The 20211-nt window shown below is 31.6% G+C and overlaps 3 protein-coding genes across 3 annotated transcripts in view; 1 reads left to right on the forward strand and 2 right to left on the reverse strand.

The window, feature by feature from the left end:
- Positions 1-20211, forward strand: part of LOC107068054 (uncharacterized) — a 52314-nt gene that overhangs the window by 781 nt on the left and 31322 nt on the right. Inside the window, 6 exon segments of the mRNA XM_015324057.2 lie at positions 2293-2402; positions 2492-2703; positions 2785-2973; positions 3046-3189; positions 4192-4288; positions 6161-6325. Of these exon segments, the coding sequence (XP_015179543.2) occupies positions 2293-2402; positions 2492-2703; positions 2785-2973; positions 3046-3189; positions 4192-4288; positions 6161-6325 (917 nt within the window).
- Positions 428-4673, reverse strand: LOC107068094 (fatty acid-binding protein). Its single transcript, XM_015324160.2, has 5 exons — positions 4480-4673; positions 1478-1683; positions 1220-1392; positions 1013-1117; positions 428-671 (listed from the first exon to the last, which is right to left on the reverse strand). Exons 2-5 carry the CDS (start codon positions 1545-1547, stop codon positions 612-614), a joined length of 408 nt encoding a protein of 135 aa, XP_015179646.1. The 5' UTR covers positions 1548-1683; positions 4480-4673; the 3' UTR covers positions 428-611.
- Positions 3187-4142, reverse strand: LOC107068085 (cilia- and flagella-associated protein 299-like). Its single transcript, XM_015324143.2, is given in 2 exon segments — positions 3187-3495; positions 3497-4142. Coding segments are annotated over 2 exon segments (705 nt in total). The 5' UTR covers positions 3935-4142; the 3' UTR covers positions 3187-3228.

Genomic DNA, 20211 nt, shown 5'->3' on the forward strand with positions numbered 1-20211 from the left:
AGAGTAAGAGTGAGAGTAGAGTAAGAGAAGGAAGGAAGAGGAGAGGAATAAATGTATACATAGAAGTAGAATATTTAAAATAATCTCTTAGCGCGAAAATTTAACAATTTTTCTCCATCCGATCTTCTCTATTTATATAAAGAATAACTTCATAGCCGTAGAGACAGTCATCATTCTATTTGGAATACTTCCCTTGCAATTTGCCAATAGTTCTCTGTTAATTCTAGAGAAATAAAGCTAAATTTTGATAGATTTGAATCATTGTTGTAATAGCTTAAAAATGTTAGTCTTAGTAAGCATTTTAAAATATATCAAGATCAGAATATTTTGTGTATGACGTCATAGAATTCTGTTTTTTTTTATCGTTTTACCACATGTCATGTGACATATGACACGATAAAAAACAACATCACAATAGCACAGCAGATGATTTTAATTATAATATTTATTTTTCAATTTTATTATTCGTTTACAGAATTATTTAAAACTTGCGTTGGATTGATCATTGATAATATTGTCAAAATATACACAGAGTATACATATATACCACATATACATAAAAATGATATTTGTATCAAATAAAGAAATCATCAAGATTTAAGATTTTCAATTTAAGGAACTCGCTTGAAATATCGTTTTGCAACTGCATCGCTTTTTTCGCTAGACATTATCTGTAATGAAAACAAAACTTACACACATTTCTTATAGAAATAAATATTTAGAAAATTCAACAATGTTTTCAAAAATTCATTTCATTTTCTCGGATGGCATAGCTCTTTAACTTTTATTATCATATGCTATGCTTTGTTTATCCTTTGTTTTTGTTTGCACCTTTTATATACATGCAGCGTATTCAGATATATATATATATTATATATCACTTGTGAGTTTTTTCATCATTTAATAATAGTGTCACTCTTTTATTTTATATATAAAAAGATTGGTATGAAATCGTTAAAAATAGAGATAATATTGATGAAATTATACAATATAATCTGAAGACAGAACTTACCAAGACGACACCATCATTAGTAAAATCATATTTCCGTACTATTTTTGTGTTATCTGGTCTGTATGATACTGTCACGAGACTGTCATCGTCCATTGTCGTAACATTCTAAAGAAATATAAGAAGTATCTTGTATTTTGTATATACGTAATGCATGAATTTGCAAAATGAACGTGAAATTCAAATTAGAGAGAACATATTGATAATTACTTTTAATATTTCACCGGAAGGCAGAGTTTCCTCGTATTCTTCACCGAGAACAAATATTAATTCTATAGTACGCATCATAGATACAGTACGAATTGTCCATTTTTCTCCTTCGTTTGAAATTTCCATACGTGGACTTGCTAAACCCATCATTTTTCGTGCGATATATGGTACGCCTAAAAAATAATGGATTCGAAATACATTTCAAAATATTATAACAATAAATAATGCAAGTTTTTATATTTTTAATAGAAATCCTACCCAAGTCTTTGAAGTATTCGTCGATATTTTCATTACGTTCGTGTTGATAAGTTCCAACGATCGGTGCCATCTTTTTTATTAAAAATTTCAATTCTTATTCAAATGCCGTTGCATATGTTTCCTTTACGTCTTCTTTTCTTTTTTTTCCTTTTCAAATAATTGTTCTAGACTTTCCAATGATATCTTCCTTTCGATATTCCGTTTTCCTATTAATGATACGCCGAAATGAATTTGTACATAATTATCTATGATATTTTGGTTGTTGTCGTTCGTATCGTCACGGATAAGAAATTTCTTTTTAAGACTAACTTTTTTTTTATACTTCTTTACACGTTTAATCTTCACTGTGTACACACTCTGTCATTACTTCGTGAAATTGTCCTATCTAATGTTATGATATGTTATCTTTTATCATCTTTTTCTGAAGAGGCTTTTAAATATTGCAAGTTTAGCGCGCGCATGTACGATAAAGAGAGAAAGAGGTAACTTCAATAACTAATTATCAAGATTACGAAAGCATTTTTCAATTTGAACGACTGATTAATTATTAGTTAGATTATTATTTTTATATTTCCCTAGATATATTAATAATTTTAATGCACTTTACGTTATTCTTGAGCAAATTCGAATTTATATTTAGATGATAGAATTTTAAAAATATTTTTTCTGTTTTTACATTTAATTAAATTTCAAAATGAAAATTTCTTGATACAATCTCAAAAAAACTTATGAAAGGTAAATATATTTATACAATTATAATTTTATACAATATATACGATTTTGAGTAATAATTGGTAGTTCTTATGATTTTATAGACGTTGTCCATGCAGTCTACAAGGATATCTCGTTCGCCTTGTATTACAAGAAATAAAGGATTTATGCGAGAAACAACCAGAAGAATGCGGGTTCAAGTTGGAAACAAAAAGTGAGTGATTCTATACACTTATAATTTGTATGTATTTTATACGCTTTAACAAACTATGGATAATTTGATTTTTTTTAATCATTTGACAGCATATGCTCCACTGAAACTTATGCAAGCAGTTACGAGCAAAGTAAATGAAATATTTACTCGCTACTTAGACAATAGTAGATTAGTAACGTTACCTCCACCTTCTTCTAAATTGCCACCTTTGGCAAGAAGCGGCGCACTGAAGAATGGCAAAAGAAAAATGGAGGATAGGCATGTAGAGATTTATGACTTACATACTACTTGTAATGTACAGGTGAATAAGCGCAATCATATTTTCATGTTTTATTCACTCATTACTATTAACATAATGGTAAAGATGCATGTTTTATCATAGAATGACTCCTTAGCAAGTTACTTCGCAGTATTTGATGGGCATGGAGGAGAAGACGCCGCTGTCTATTGCGCTACACACTTGCATCAGTATTTAGCAGAGAGTATATATTATCCTACAGATCCGGAGCGTGCCTTATGCGACGCTTTTCACACTACCGATACAAGATTTATAGAAAAAGAGAGAACTCAAGTGAGTGGATTTTTCTAAAAGTTTCATAATATCGTATGTGTAACATTAATAAAATTATTTAATTTTTTCCAGAAAGTAATTGGAGGTACAACCGCAGTTTGCGTGTTATTGTTGGATAAAAAATTATATATTGCTTGGGTAGGAGATTCTTTGGCTATGCTAGCTAAACGTGGCAAAGTGGAAGAATTAGTATATCCTCATAGACTATCTCGATATGTAAGTAAATATTTATGATTATAATACAAATACTTTCTATTAAATAACAGTGCTTCTAACAACATGATCGTATAAAATAACATGTTCATACGCATCGCTATGTACGCGTATTCTCGTAGTATTTATGCCAGGCCTAATCGCCTTTGGATCGACATTAATTAATTTTCTATCATGAATATTTTTAAATAAAAGACCATGTTTTGAATCTATTACTGGTTCATAATTAGATGTAATATTTAATTGCATTTTTCCTAATTGCCAATGATAGTACGCCAAGTCTGTAATTTTAGGCCAAAGCTTCTTTTTTTCCTTTGAAATATAGCTGCCAATCTTCTGTTTTAAGTCTTTCACTGAAATCTATGTAGCCTGATACTTCGACTTGAAGGCGTGGATTATGACGTATAAATATGATAGTTGATAGTGCGTGTAGTCTATTAGAGCGTTCGCGAATTGCTAGTTCTTGCATTAGCGGATCAAAAGGAAGTATAAATTCAGAATTAAGATGATATGGCTTAAGAATTGGGTATAATAAATCTTTAACAGTTTGCAGACGCAGATAGAAAGTATTTTTATCAAGAGTTTCTCCTGTACATCGATAACCAAGTTCTGCCAATTGTCGCGCAACTTTTGTACTTCTCAAATAGCAAAAATCTATAGGAGTTACCAAAGAATCTAAATATTCTTCGTAGCTTTTGAATTGTAACAATCTTCTGTCGCTATCCACTTGTGTACTTAACGTAGTCATTTTGGCGTATAAAAACTAAATCTTTTGACATGACAAATTTCTAGACTATAATTTAATTGAAGACCATTTTATAAACTCGTTGCAAATATATTAAAATTTATACATTTGATATATGCGGAGAGCTTAATAAATAATTGAAATTAGTTAATTATGCATAGCAACAATTGAAAAGAAATGAAAGAAATAACAAATATGTTTATAGGGTGTTTTATTAAGTGATGAAATACAAACTGAAAATAATATTTTTTTTTCGATAGGATGAATCTGAAAGAATACAAAAAATGGGTGGAATGCTGGCATTCAATCAGGGTACAGTGCGAGTTAATGGAGTTTTGGCCGTATCTCGCGCTATTGGTGAGTGTTATTCATTGTGCATTCATGCAAATCACATATCGTTTTTTCTTTTCTCTGAAAAAATTCTAACCTATTAAGATGAGGATAAGTTAGTTAGAAAAAAGTAAAAAAAATTGCGCAGTTTCAAAGGCGTGATGATTAGTTTTTAAATGTAAATGAATAGTCATTAAAATTGTTTCACAGTTACTTACACAAAGTTCGCGAGTAGACGCGAGCTTATATATTGCGTTTGTGTAAATTGTTAATATCCAACAACGTTCCGTTTCCAAGTAACCGTGTTCACTATTCTTGTCACAAATTCTCGTTGATTTTTCCAAAGAATACAGAAGTACATAGAAGCTCACAAGTCCCGTATTTTATCTAGCCAGACTCATCTCAGTTACAATCGGGGTCACCAGTGGGCGATAGTAGGTACTTAACCCTATGACGGTACAATACTATCAAAGAATACAGTATTTTATCCACTATCGCCCATTTGTGAACCCGGTTGTAACTTAGATGAGTCTGGCTAGATAAGAAACGGAACTTGTAAGCTTCTATGTACTCTTCTGTACTCTTTGAAAAAATTTTGTCTCGGTAAATTAATTATATTTTCCGACAGATAGTAACTTTTCCGGTCGATAATAAAAATTTTCGTATTACGACGATTATCGTTTTTACCAACCGAAATTAAGAATAATTATGTAATTTCATCGATAAAGAAGAAATCTACGATTGACATACCACAAATAATTATAAATTTTTATTTCTCTATTAATTGAATAGACTAATTAATTGCAGTTTGTTATATACAATACTTTAATATTTTACGCAATAAATATCTGATGAAACGAATGAAACGTTATTTTAGTGTTTGCGAATGTCATAAACATGTTAATTATGAAAAGCAAGTGTTAATCCATCATTAGTGGATTAAATTTTGATATTATTATTTCTAATGTTCGAAGATAACATAATCTACAACTATAGTTTTATTTTAACGTAAATAAATTTTTATAGATTTATTTATACAAAAATTTATTAATTTATATATTTATAATATGTATATATACTTAGGAGGAAGTCAAGTAGGGTCGAGTTGAACGAAGTGTCGGTCGTTGGCCAACTATGGCTTGGATGATAATGGAAAATAAGAAGAAAAAAAAATTCTGGACGCGTGTCAGGTATCCTGTTGTTGGTTCCGTTCAACCGCTGACACAATACTACGTGCAACTACTTTACTGGGTGGCATGCAGAATTATATGTTTGGAATAATTAACAGTCTATTATACTATTTCTGTGATATAGCAAAGTATACTTTATGACGAGAGTAAATTAAACGTCGATTTAAATCACAGGTGTTATCCTCGATATTGAATAAAAACTTTCTTCTTATTTTCTATAAAATTTCATTTAAATGACGTAGTAAAGATGACAATCGAATCGACGTGTTGTGTAGAATCGTTATTTATTGGTAGAGATTTTTTTACGGGGTACCTATTTTAATCTCTGCTTAGTAGAGAAGGAGCAATATAAATTTATAATAACCGGAAGCATTCTCAAGAGTGGCGTCGTTATTTAAATTAGCCAAGCTATTCATTAAATAGATAATTACATTTAATTAAGAACAGGTCGAACACGAGCATACATAGATAGTTTCTACTCTGTACTATAGCGATACGTTTTCACAGCTTGTAGAGACTACGACTAATAATAAGATTATTGTAAATGATTGACTGTTATTTTAATTTATTCGTAATAATTAACTATCTTTTTAATCATTTAATAAATGATTAAAGTTATTTTAGAAACTGATCGGTAATACTTGAGAAATATAGGCAAGACATATTCAATCAAGATTTTTACTAATTTAAAAATATATTTTTTTTTTAGGAGATGTACAATACAAACCTTACGTAACGAGTGTTCCTGATACACGTTGCATTTCTTTAGACGGTACCGAGGATTTTATTATCATTGCTACCGATGGAGTCTGGGATTTTGTCAACACTTATGATGCTGCTATGATCGTTTACGTAGCTATACGAGAATATCCTGGTGGGTAAAAAAGATTTTTTTTCAAAAGATCTAGCAGAATAGGCCATTTTTTTCTTAACGATTTTCTTAGATCAAGTTTAGATAAAATTAAATGGCCGATCTAAATAAGCTTGAAGATCACGACACGTAGAAATAAGGAATTCCGAGTCTCTCTCAGCCCATTGTTTTAGAAATTTCTTTTTCGATAACGGAAGTCTCGAAAGATTTATATTTTCGCGCTTTTCTAAATCGCTTGCCAACAAAGTGTGTCCAGTCGTTCTGTTTGTGGCGATGTTATGCTCTGTTTCGTTCGACGGTAGTAGGAACAGAATAGGAAGACATTAAACGCATAGCGCTTCTCAAAGTAAAGCCTTTTCTTTCACAGAGTGATTAGTATCGACCAAAGGTTTTTTTTCTTATGTCTGTGTCTGTGTGTCTGTGTCATTAGTTTGTTCAATAATTGTTGCCTTAATCATTCTCATTCCTTGATTAGTCTCCAATTCCTTTCATATGCACGATTGTAATTGAGAACGTGTCCAATGGGAGGAAACGCTTGCCGGGCAGATAAATGATGTCGTTTTATTATTATACTCTCAGAAAACAGGACAAAGTTTCGATCTTTGTGAATGACATCGAATGAAGACCATTCTTCCTCTTATTGACAATAAATCTGACTACGCGAACGTGTTTTAAAGATATATATATTAGGGTGGGTCAAAAAAATCAATTATTTTTTTTTTTATAAGTGCCACGGAAAAATGGGTTGCTAGACACCTTAAAAAAATTCTCACCAAATATGAGCTCTTAATTTTAATAGGAAGATCCTCCGCATCGCAGTTTTTTATTTTTTTCTCAGTCCAATAGAATAAAATTCATACCTCATCATTAATTGATTTTCCGGAAAAAGTTTGTGGAAGAATTTTGTAGGAAATTTAATGCTCTACAAAAAAGGTATCTTATATTTTTTCCGTAAATCTCACCATTTGAATGATATTGAAGCGTTCAAAAGATATTCATCATCAAACTTTCATATGTACTGATTTTAAAAGTTTTTGTTTAGAACGCTTAATTTAATCGCCAAAACATAAGACACCATTTTTATAGAGCAGTTAATTTGCTACAAAAATTTGTATTGCGCATTTTATAATAGTCATTTATTGTCGAGTTATAAAATTTATAAACAAAAATGAAATTTGTCTTAAAATAATCAAACTTAAATCTTCAATATCATTCAAATGGTGAGATTTACGGAAAAAATATAAGATACCTTTTTTGTAGAGCATTAAATTTCCTACAAAATTCTTCCACAAACTTTTTCCGGAAAATCAATTAATGATGAGGTATGAATTTTATTCTATTGGACTGAGAAAAAAATAAAAAACTGCGATGCGGAGGATCTTCCTATTAAAATTAAGAGCTCATATTTGGTGAGAATTTTTTTAAGGTGTCTAGCAACCCATTTTTCCGTGGTACTTGTAAAAAAAAAATAATTGATTTTTTTGTTGACCCACCCTGATATATATATTATATTTTCTATCTTCTATGTACAGGTAACCCTCCTATAACGCGGTAGATAGGTTCCTAGAAAATGCCGTGTTGTGTGAACCGTGTTGTATGAGACCCGAAGCCGTGAGCCAAAAACTTTTTTTTTCAGGCCATGGAGATGAAAAGAAATACTTTCCGTAATACTGTATCTTTAAGACGGCAAGCCTCGTCGCAGCTGTAGAAGTACAGTGTTGTATAAAGGTTTTTGGAAAGGAAACCGTGTTATAGAATTCCGTGTTGTAGGAGGGCTACCTGTATATAAAAATTCAGTGTCACATTGTTGGTTTACGATGAATTTTAAAAATACTAAACCCATTTTAATGAAATTTTTTTGTATTTTATGTGATTTTTTCCAACTTAGAATACAGGATAGTTTTTATCGCAATTAATTTTTATTTTTTGTTGCTAATTTAAGGATTTATTATTTAGAGGTTATCTAAGTCTCTAGGTTCTGTAAGTTTTCAATAGGTGGCGCTGTATTACAATTTAATTATTTCAATTTATTCACGTCACATGTTTTTTTCAGATTTACATATGACATAACTAACCTTAATATTTTTTTGTATATTATTATTCTATGTATTCCATTGTAATTTTGTATGTTTTTATAATTTGCTACAAAATTAGGTGATTCTGGCCACGCGTTACTGTGGCTTTGTTATAATACTTTGATTTAATATAGTACTAAACTATTCAATGTAGTCAAATTAATATTCATATGGGAATTCGAATTAGTCATAAAATTTTGAATTTTTATTGTTAAATAGAATTATATTACATCAACGTTTTATAATAAAGCCACAGCAATGTGTGGCCGGAGCATCCTAGTATATATATAGTCAATTGGATCAACATATTTTTTTTAATTTATATGAAATTTTGATTATAAACATTTCGTAACAAGTTTCGTAACATGTCCCAGTTTGTGGTATAAATTGCATTTAAAAAGGGTGTAATGAGATGCTCGAATCGTTATAAAATTTTGATTTTATTGTTAAATATCAACGCGAATTTTATACGAGTAACCAAACCGAGAACGTATATACAATTTGCCATAGTTCCCTACGTTATGATCAAGGAACGAAATAAAATTGAAAGTAAGCAAGCAAACGAGCGATCGTCCGTGAGTAAGCGAAACGCGTGCGAGAAGGAGAGACGAGAGAGACGAGAATGTCTGAGCCCTGGCATAGTTGTCGAGTGCATCCTAGCAGGAAGAACACGACGGAGTATATAAAGCCTTCTTTTGAGAATAGTACCACCACCATCACCCTTTCCATGCGCAGGGAATTCATTAAACATTTTCATTTTCGCGCTTGTTTTTCTTTTTTTTTCAGTACAGATACAACGATTTCACAGGATCTCTCTCTCTCTCTCTCTCTCTCTCTCTCCCGCTCTCATTCTCTCTTTCTCACAGTGTTTTTCCGTACGGCCATTAATGATCATATTTTTCTTACAAAAAAAAAAAACAATTTTTTTTTCTAGTTGACAACCAACGTAATTATTCCTTCTTATATTTTGAATATACTTTTTTAATCAAATTAATATTCTTTGTTCCTTATTATTTTATTCGACGTTAGGTTTTTTTTTAATTAGCGCATAAGACGAATTTGGAAAAAATAGATACACAAAATACAAAGGATGTTTAAATACAGAGAAAAAGAAAGAAAGAAAAAAACAAAGTAAGTAAAATGTAAACGCATTCGCGTTTATGCTCCGAATGGTTTTTTTTTTTTTTAATTATTATCCTTGAATTCGAAAGAAGCGATAGGAGGGCTTAATCCGACCTATCAACAAGAAGTGTTGTTGCCTTCTTCCTCAGGGCTCGGAGAGTTCGACCGAAGGTCTCACTGAGCCATTCGTTCTTTCGTCAGCCGTCTGCGAAGTAGTTGATAGAAGCCGCATCACCGTTTCTAACTTTACCACCAGTCGTTCGCATTTCATCGATCACCGAGGATCGATCTTTTGGCTTATGTACTGACGCGTGTTTTATTATTATTATTATTATTATTATTATTATTATTTTGTATGTATCGTTTCTCCCGTTAACTCTCTTTCCGTTATTTTATCTACCTTTTTGTTTTGTTGTTGTTGCGAAAATATAAATATATTACTGTATTTTATTTTTTATTTATTTTTATTTTCTGTTTTTTGTATATTATATATTTATTAGATCTTATCTCGTGCATTTTTAATTTTAAAAGATTTTAAAATGGAGTCTAAGGCATCGAGATCTTTCTTTCTTATTTATACGATATAATATAATATATATAAATTTTTATATGACTTTGTCAAATTTTCATATATATTGCACGATAAAGAACGAAAAAGAAAGAAAGAAAGAGAGAGAGAGAGAGACTTGGTGATTCATAGTGATTTAAGAGTGTTTTGAAAGGAAAGAAAAAAAGGGAGATATTTCATATGTCTCGTTTTTTCTCGCAAGTCTGATTATTTTTGGTGAGTAACAATTTCAATAATTTGTTTTTTTTCTTTTGTCGACATCGATCTATAGAATAATCGATTATCAAACCGATTAAATAATGTATTTCCGTTTGAATGAAATAGTTCTATCTAGTTATAGGATTTCCTATTCTGACATTGTGCATCTTCTTCTTCCCAATACCAAACAATTTTGACCAAGATTCCGGTATTTCCTCCGATTTGATCGCTGTAATTACTCGAAAGCGAATATTTTCTTCCCTGAGGACATCTTTATTTTGTCATAACGTATATCTTCCCCCAAATTGGTACGGCGAATTCGTATTAGTATTCGATTTAATCGCCATTTCAATCAGCCATTTCATTTTGTTATCTTTCCGTTTCATAGAACGAGATAACCGAAATATAGGAATTCGATTTATTGCAATATTTCGTTTATTCAATGTTAAATCTCTCTTTCACATATCGTGTTCATTAAAAAGAAAATAATTAATAATTAATATAATTTGATTTTTTTTAAAGACGTACAATAGATTTCGTCATTTTTTATTTAATTGTTGTTAATAAGTAATAGTATATTATATATATATTATCTTTTATCTTCACGGATAACATAGTAAGTTCATCAATGATAAGTTCGCACGTTAAATTGCTTTCCAACTTGTCTAAAGCTCAAAATCAATGCAAAAAGAAGGTACAGCAGGAGAAGGAGAAACTGAAGGTTGATCGTCGTGCGAAATGAATTTTCTCACCGCGAGAATGTTGCTCCGTTCATTGAAAGGAGCCCGGAAATCTCTTTCTCCGCAAACGAAACTCGCATGTACAGTCGTTTGCGAAAATACTCCTTTCGTGGAGACTTCAATTATCGCGATCGTTCTTCGTCGAAAATATACAGGGTGGTAAAAGTGCTTTATAGTACTCACTGAAACGGATAAAAAAAATCTTATTAACACGAGTCATAAAATCAACCCTTTCCGTGTAATTTAATTTCCAACTATTTGTGAGCGTTTTCGATATCGTAAATAAATCTTTTAGCAACATATTAATTGAAAAATTCGTTTAGGAATACATTAATTCTCGAGGCTGTCAAGTTAAATTTATTCTAAAAATAACCCAAAACTAATATTAATATTAATAAATATTATTATTTCTAATATTAAAATTTAATTAAATTAATATATATTTAATAAATATTATTATTTTTATTATTATATTTTTATATAATAATATTATTTTTTAAATGCAAACGTACTAGGTCATAGATGTCCTATTTCAAACTTAAGTTTCATACTTAATGATCTAATATGCACAAAATATCACAAATATTCTGCATATATTCTTTCCATTCGAATGCAATTCTAACGTCATACGAGATATCATAGAATAACTTATACACGTATATCCCAGTATATTTCTAAATAAATTCCTTCGTTTACGTATTCCTTCGTTCGTTTATTCGTACATACACACGCGTGTTGGTACGTCAATAAATTAGAATAAATTCTTATACATTCGAAGAGGATGATTTATGTCTTCTATTGATAGATAATACAAAAGTTTTGGATTTCCGGCGGATATCCATGATTGTTCAGTAGCAGCAGTATGAAGAAAATTTCTTTTTTTTTTTACAGAAATTATTCTCAACGCATGATAAAAAAAATGATAGAGACACGTTGAGAAAGTATTATTTTATCAAATATCGACGAATTCTTCTTACGATTGGAGTCAAAACATATTTAAAAAAAAACTTCTCTTTCTAACGTACTCTCGATACATTATTATAAACTGTATATTTGAAGAATATTATAGACAGTATAGTTGAATTATTTCTCGTGGTTTGACGATTAAGTCGTTTTGAATTCTCAGAAGGACGACGAAGACGAAGACGGTAGCGACACGCGACGAAAAGGTAGGAGGAGGAGGACCTGGTGGCTGCTCATGGCAACAACGCAACGGTGCCAACAGAGCTACGTTCAAATATCGTAATGAAGTATTAAACAAAGAAATTCAAGAGGAGCTGAAGCAAGACCGCGGTTACTGAAGCGAAACGCCTCGAGTATTTCTTCGTCTTGAAAGGACTCTCGGTAGGGGCCTTCATTCACAATGCATCAATGCATCAATGCATTTCTCTCTCTCTCTCTCTTTCTCTTTCTCTATCTCTATCGGTTCCTCCGAAACTCCTTTTAAAGTTTTCCCCTTGTGGTTCTATTTTTTTTCTCGATAGAATTAAGCCCACGTCATAGAAGTAACTGTTTCATAATTGCTTCCACGAGAAAATGACGATCTGAATGTTAACAGAAAAAAGGGAAGTTTGTATTCGGTAAAAAAAAACGCTTTAAAATTAGATCATCAAGAAGTTTGTTCGATCGATCTTTTTGAATCAAGTTTACCTCCTAGAGTTAATTTGGAAAGAAGGGAGGGGCAAGGAAAGAGGGGAAAAAAGAAAGAAGAAAAATAAAATGCAAACCATTAGCGACGGAAGCGAGTATCGTCGTACGAGCAATCGCATTAAGTCTACTCTTTGAAAAAGCCTAAGAGCCAGGAAGCCGAAGGTCGACGGCCGTGTCGCATTATCCTCGGTAGGACGCTTAATAACATTTTTCATGTCCTTCCAACGTTGGTCAAGGAGAAGAAGAAGAAGAAGAAAAAGAAGAAAGACTGAAAAATAAAAGATAGAAAAAGATAGAAGATGGGAAAAAATGCTTCGTAGAGATCTCACAACTCGCATTAATAAACTATCGAACCATAGGAATTTAACGATTCAATTTTAAGTTCTTAAAAATAAAGGGGTTGTGATAAGGTCAAGTGAAACGTCACAAATTAAAGTAGAACGAAATGAGTTTTTCGTGTACTCTAACGAGTTTAGTAAATTCGACGAGCATTGCTGTATACGATCTTTTTTTTTTGTTCATTTGGTTTCTTTTTTAGTCGGCGCCACTACGTTTGGGAAGGAGAGAGGGAGGGAGGAAAGAGGAGGGATCGTCAGGGAGACGTATTTGATACTTCAGAGTAATGAAAGAAACGAAGCATAAAGTATAGCGCGAAGAACTTATACATTATAGTTGATATTTTAGTCTTCTTAAACTTTTGGCATAAGTTACCGTGATGATAGTTGCCGTAAGAAAAACATAGGTATTCGTGAAAAAGAAGTCGCACACAAAGACCGGGAGACCTTTACTTAGTGCGAACCTCTGTTCGTTGAATACTGTAAACCATGAGAATCACTGTTGGGTGTATGTCTGCTGCCATCTCTTCCAGCGAGGGACCCATAGACTAGAGTGTAACTTAACCGCAAACTCGGTGAATCACCCGAAGGATAGTCTCTCTCTCTCTCTCTTTTTCTCTCTTTTTCTGTTTCTCGAGGCTCCCTCTTGAAGAACTTGAGAATATCTTGTCTTAATACCAGAAGAGAGTTGCAATAAACTCTTTGGATTTCCGATTATCGATCCTCTCTTTAGATTTCTCTCATCGTTGTCTTTTTTTCCTCAAGGACTTAATAAAAAAAAGGAAGAAAGAAAGAAAGAAAGGAATAGGAAATGAAAGGAAAAGATACACAGAAAGAGAGGACAAGAAAAAGAAAAAGAAGAAAAAAACAAGGAAAGGTTTCTAGCTATCCCTGATTAAAAGTGTCTCGCAGTCTTGCCAAGTCGATTAAAGCTACTCTCCAAGGGGAGCAAACAAGTATTCTTGTCAAGATACATGATGTACAAATGATTTTTCATTGTTACTATTTCTTATCTCTTCTAAGAGTAGGATCTGAAGATATCTGTATACACAGGGAGGCCGGTACAGATAACTCGTTGCGAAGACCAGTTGGACGCGCATCATCAAAATTAAACTCTTTCAATCGAAATCACGTTAACAACGTATATTTTCATTCGTGTATTGGTATATATACGTGTTTCGATTATTCTCTAAAAGCTTTACAGACGATTTATTGTATTCATTATCATGGAAAGTACATTTTGTGTTGCATATCCCATCTAACTCCCACGCAGGTTCGTGTCAACTGACTCTCCGTGCTTAACCTCAGATTCTTTATATTTTATATACGTTTAACGTGTATATGTATATGTGTGTAGGGTGATATTAGTAGGGTGGGTGTAGTGGTCAGGAATATAAAGTTTATTAAGCATTCAACTCATAATAGGTCTAATGAATAGGACGATCTCGTATGTATGTATATTTACATGTATTCATGTATACAGTGTTCTCTAATGAAAAGTCAAATACCTGAATTATTACAAATTTAAGGAAGTTTTTTTTTTTTAAATTTTAAGAACGAGTCAATTTTATTTTAGACAGAGATAGATCTTTGTCATAAATTTATCCACTTTGGGCTAATGTAAGTCTCCTTATAAATCTCAAATGGCAAATCATTTGCAAAATTTTTTTAGATTTTACTTTTGAGACATCCTATATATATATATATATATATATATATATATATATATGTGTGTGTGTGTGTGTGTGTGTGTGTGTGTGTGTGTGTGTGTGTGTGTGTGTGTGTATTCAAAAGAGAGAAAATTTGCAAGCAGGTATAAACGTCAGTCGTCGTGCTTCATCGGCGAAATCGCCCGAAGAAATATTTTTTTAGAGAAAGAAATAGAATTCGCGAAAGAAATAGAAAAGATGGGATTGTTTGGTAATACTTCGGTGTAATTGTGGTACAACATGGTTTCTTTCTTTTTCTTCTTCTTCCTCAAAGACGAGTCTAATCGTTTAACGATCTTTCTCGGGCTCACAATTAATTGTCCATTATAGTAATTATTATTATTATTATATTAATTTTTCTTTTTTTTTTTCCTTTGAATATATAAACGAAAAAATAATAGTCGATAACTAACTTTGCAACCTGTAATCAAATGGATCAATTCATACCCTGCGCACCATATGTGTTATTCAAATTTATGTATACGCGTAATTATATACGCGCAAATTAAATTTCAAATTGATATATACAGGGGGTCGGCCTAAAGTACTTAGTTGTCTTTTTTTTTCTTTGTAGAAACCTTTGAATCGACTGTATATATATAAACACTGTAAGTCTATACTAATATATATATATAAATTTGTTACAAATGCGTTCTATTTTTTTTGTTAAATTTTTTCATCGTTCTTCCAATCTTCGATGTACCGTAATCGTTATGCATTGTAACGCGCTCACGAAAGAAACTCTCCGCAATAATTTCCTTTCTTTCCTTTTTTTCTTATTTTCTATTTTTTTTCTCACTTCCATACACCGTTATGTGGTTTTACCGTAAAAGTGTGCTATATTTGCCCCTACCGTCGCGCCGTTCCAACTTGCAATAATGTTTCTAATCCTTTCTTTCTTTTTAATTTTTAAATTTTTTTTTATTATTCTTTCATCATATACTATCGTGGAATTAATGTATATTTCAATCTTTTATTTTCTTTAATTATTGACGATGCGTTTAATTATGGACGACGTGTAGCGTCGATAGCCAAGTCACGCGAATGATTTTTATTCTTATTTTACAAGCAACTTTTAGATGTTGTCGATAGTTAATCAGATATTTTTATGAATTTACTATTGGATTTATTAGAAACTCTATATTTGCAAGGGAATAATTATTTCTATTGCATTTTTTATTATTATAATATATATATATATTAACAAAGTTGAAATGGATCTCTTTCACGTTTCTTTTTAAATATATTTTACTTGTTCTTTTCATCAAGGAGATAAAGAACGTCAAAATAAGATGTAGAAGATAAATACAAAGTCTTAGATGTTTTAATCGAGACTGAGTACAAGATTACAGTGGAAAAGCGTTTTCAAAGATGCGTTTCCCTGCTTCTTCTTTTTTTTTTACGTTTATGATACTAGCAAGTTCCAATTTTAGCGGACGTACGTACGAAGGAAAGCTCGCTAATGTTTCGAGAATTCGTATCTGACTCACGATGATGACATTCCTTGCATCGCTTGCCGGAAGAATTTTATTTTTGACCGAAAAAATAAAGAAAACCAAAATCAAGGCAAACGTTATAAGAGAGAAAGAGAAAGAGAAAGAGAGGGGGGAAGGGTGGGCGTCTTCTTCTTTAATAAGCCATGAAATTGAAAGGATTAAACTTTACTACACTTGTTCAATCGTGAATACTTTGATTACTTTTTCAAACATTTTTTTCGTAGACGAATTTTATCATTTCTAAAATTATCGACTTATTTTTCAAAGCTTTTGATTTGACGATTGTACAAACAAAATCATTCCTTGTATTTTCTTTTTTATTTATTTTTTTTTAAATATATATTTTTCATCGTATGAAATGCATAGAATAAAAATCGTTGTATTATAAGCGACAAATAAATGTAATTTAAAATTTTACGATTACTTTTTACTCGAGGGAAGAAGATAGTAGAGTAATTCAGTTATAATTTTTTAGGTGTTAGTAGAAGTTTGTTTCAAACTCGTGGTCATATCGACGTGTCTCTTAGGTACTCTCATTCCCTCTTGTCCCTTTTGCATGGCCGAAAATACTACGAATACTGATCCTGGTGTTCGCTATAGTTATAGTCCCTGTTTGAACGATTTTAACAGCTGAAAAGCATTACTACTCTATGCTGATGCTGGTGCTGGTGCTGGTACTGTTGGTGCGAACATCTTTCTCATTGGTCGACGACCTCTTACGACGGTTTTCCTAATGATCCGTTTGCTAGCTGGACTCAGATGTGTTCCAGGTATCGTAAAATCGCTTCTTTGAAAATGATTGCTGCACCGAATATCTTTCCCTTCGATATAACAACTATTTACAACGATTGCGAGAAAGGAAACGAAAAAAAAAGATTTTATTTTTAATAGAAAACATCATCTCCTTTTCCTCCCCCTAAAGAAAACTTTTCTTTACTTCTAACTTTGTGACACTTGAACGTGTCATTGAAGAATTTCGTCGAATAAATCAAACGGAAATATTTCGAGCGGTTCGAGGTATCACGGCACGGAATGCGAGCAAAATAAATTGGATCTTAGCCAAAGAACAGCCCAACGTTTTCTCTCTCTCTCTCTCTCTCTCTCTCTCTTTTTCTCCCTCTCGGAAGATATCAATACTTATTTCTTGGTAGGATTATTCAAAGAACATTTTCCGTCCTTTAAAAAAGTTTTCAAAGAATTATTTAGAAAATTATCAACAAACATATGAGTATATTATAATTGAAAGGGATCACACACACGACCCTTTGTGCAATGTTTCGCACCACCTTGTATTCATCAACCGAGACTGTCGGAGCTTGGATGATGTCATCCTTTAAATTCTCTTATGGGGAGTGGTTAATCATCGCGGGACGAGCAAAAATATCAATTATTCTCTCTCTTTCTCTCTTTCTTTCTATATATATATATATGCTCGCATTTATTTTTTCCACATGCTTTTGACAAACGTTATACACGCACCATCTGGTATGCTTCCTTGTTCGTCGAAAAGTGTCGACGCGTTTCCTTAGCTACGTTTATTATTATTATTATTATTATTATTATTATTATTATTATTATTATTATTATTATTATTATTATTATTATTATTATTATTATTAATATGATGTTTACGTTAATAAGAATCACAACGATAAATTTTTCACATCGACAATTGCAATAACAAGAATGAAGTTCTATAGAAATTCATTAGAATTCGGTATTGATAATTCTAACGTTGCTGAAAATGGAGAGAAGGTATGAGAGCTTGGAAATTGGATTGTTCGTCACGATTTTATTGCGCACGCACCAAACGCGCACAAAACACGTTCCTAATTAGTTGACTGGGTTGCGTTGGTATGTCACAATTATTTCATTCGTACTATTATTCGTTCAAAGGCACGTATCCTATATTATTATCAAAGTAATAAATAGATCTTTTTTCGAAACAATATTTTGTACTTTTAAAAAAAAATACTTCTATGCCTATTAATTTTTTACAAACTAAAATAAAACCAAAAAAATCTTAAGACATGTCGTATATTTGATAAGCACTTTGAAATTTGTTGAGTTTACTGTGACATATCGTTAGAAACAAATTATACGGTAACTGTACTCCTACCGGTATTCGTCACTTCCGGTTTGAATTTCGCGTTACGAACGAGGAAGTATCATCTTTGTTCTACATATATACTCTCGTTAAGTCCCTAATTCTATCTCTTCCTTTCTCTTTTTCTCTTGCTAATTTTCATTGTAAAGTCAAAGTTATTTAGAAGGAAATTTTATATTTTAGTAAAAAAAAACATAAATAAAATAATCAAAATAAAATCGAAAAATCAATTCAACACAAAAAAATATTATAATAAATGAAATAAAATCAAGTGATTATATATACATGTATATACCAGAGACCTTGGAAAAATTAATTACAAGAAAAATAGGTATTATAATATTTTATCGTTACAAATTTGTACTAAAAATATAAAGATAAACAATAGTTAAGGAAAATATTCGAATATATATATATATATGAGATTAAAATTAAAATTAATAAAGAAACGTTACGCAAATTGGAGCACCGATTATATTCGAAGCATCTACAGGGAGAGAAAGGCTCTCTTTTAAGTCGGACAAACTGAAATCGCTCAGCCATAATGATTATACTATGTTCTTAAATTCTCCGACTCTCATAAAGTTAAAAAAGAAAAAGGCCATATATATATATATATATATATATAGAGAGAGAGAGAGAGAGAGGAGAATAGAAGAGTAAAATCGATTAGAGTCGAGTACAATGGGAAAGGCAAAGAAGATGAGCCAAGAGAGATGAGATGCATCGTTCGGTTCCGCTTCACTCTGATCGCAACTGCCGAAGCTAAACCTTAGAAAAAGAAAATAAGTACAGTCGTTCCACTCGAGAAACGTCGAAGAGAGATAGATATGTTCATCTATTTTATGCTTGTCTAGACAAACCGTTCGTTCGCTCGGTCCTTTCTACCTTCTCTCATTGATTGCTGGCTGACCACTATCTATCCGTCGTCTTTCGTCGCGTGTCGGCGAACTTAAATCGTGTCGCGTTTATTACCTGTGGTCAAGGTTTTACTTATTATTAGTCAGATATCGGAGACCGGTAAGCTCAATTAGCGTATCTAAAATCCCTCTTTTCTACCCCTCATCGTCGTCATCATCTTCATTGACTCTACTTTCTTTCCTTTTTGATCTATTTCTTTCTCTCTTGTAATTTTTTTCACTAGATTCTTTTTTTTTTATTACGTTCGATTCAATTTCATATCTTAGTCGATTGATTAATAATTCAGTAATAAATTTAAAATGTCCTTATATATATATATTATATAATAATAATATATAAAATAATAAACCGATCTTAATGAAATTTTTGTTTATTTCGTGTGATTTTTTCCTACTTAGAATATAGGATAGTTTTTACCGTGATTATTTTTTATTCTTTATTGTTAATTTAAGGATTTATTATTTAGAGGTTATCTAAGTCTGTATGTTTTCAATATATGACGCTGTATTACAATTCAATTATTTCAATTTATTCACGTCACATATTTTTTTTCAGATTTACATATGACATAACATGTGTTTTATAAATTTGTGCATTTTGTATTTTGATATTGTAAAAAATATTAATGAAGTTTTTGTTTCTTCTCGTCAAATGAACTGCTCGATAGATATTTAGTTGTTAACGGGGACGAAAAGGATTATCGATTAAGATGAAAATATTGTTGAGAAAAGAAGTAGAAGAAGAAGGATGGGATCGGTGTTCTAGCCAAGGAGAAAGGCATCTTTCGAGTTAGGAGTAAGCCAATGCACTCGGCCATGAATACCTTGTTCTCGAATTCCTGGTTAATGCAGAAAAGAAATCGGTGCTAAGCTTATTGTACCATTCACCGATTATAAGTTGAAAATATGAACGAAGAGAAATTCAGTATCTCGCCGGGCTCGAGCCGCGAGTTACACGGTACTTTCAAC

This window comes from Polistes dominula, unplaced genomic scaffold, assembly GCF_049000335.1.
Source record: "Polistes dominula isolate Pdom_NZ unplaced genomic scaffold, Pdom_raw_medaka contig_82, whole genome shotgun sequence".
Taxonomy (NCBI): domain Eukaryota; kingdom Metazoa; phylum Arthropoda; class Insecta; order Hymenoptera; family Vespidae; genus Polistes; species Polistes dominula.

What these genes read in the sequence shown, in the direction of transcription:
- LOC107068094 (XM_015324160.2), bottom strand. Translation starts at nt 1,547, where the DNA reads ATGGCACCGATCGTTGGAACTTATCAACACGAACGTAATGAAAATATC. An exon ending in CTTCCGGTGAAATATTAAAA is followed by an intron (nt 1,118 to 1,219) that starts GTAATTATCAAT and finishes ATATTTCTTTAG; the next exon opens with AATGTTACGACAATGGACGA. An exon ending in CTAATGATGGTGTCGTCTTG is followed by an intron (nt 672 to 1,012) that starts GTAAGTTCTGTC and finishes TTTTCATTACAG; the next exon opens with ATAATGTCTAGCGAAAAAAG.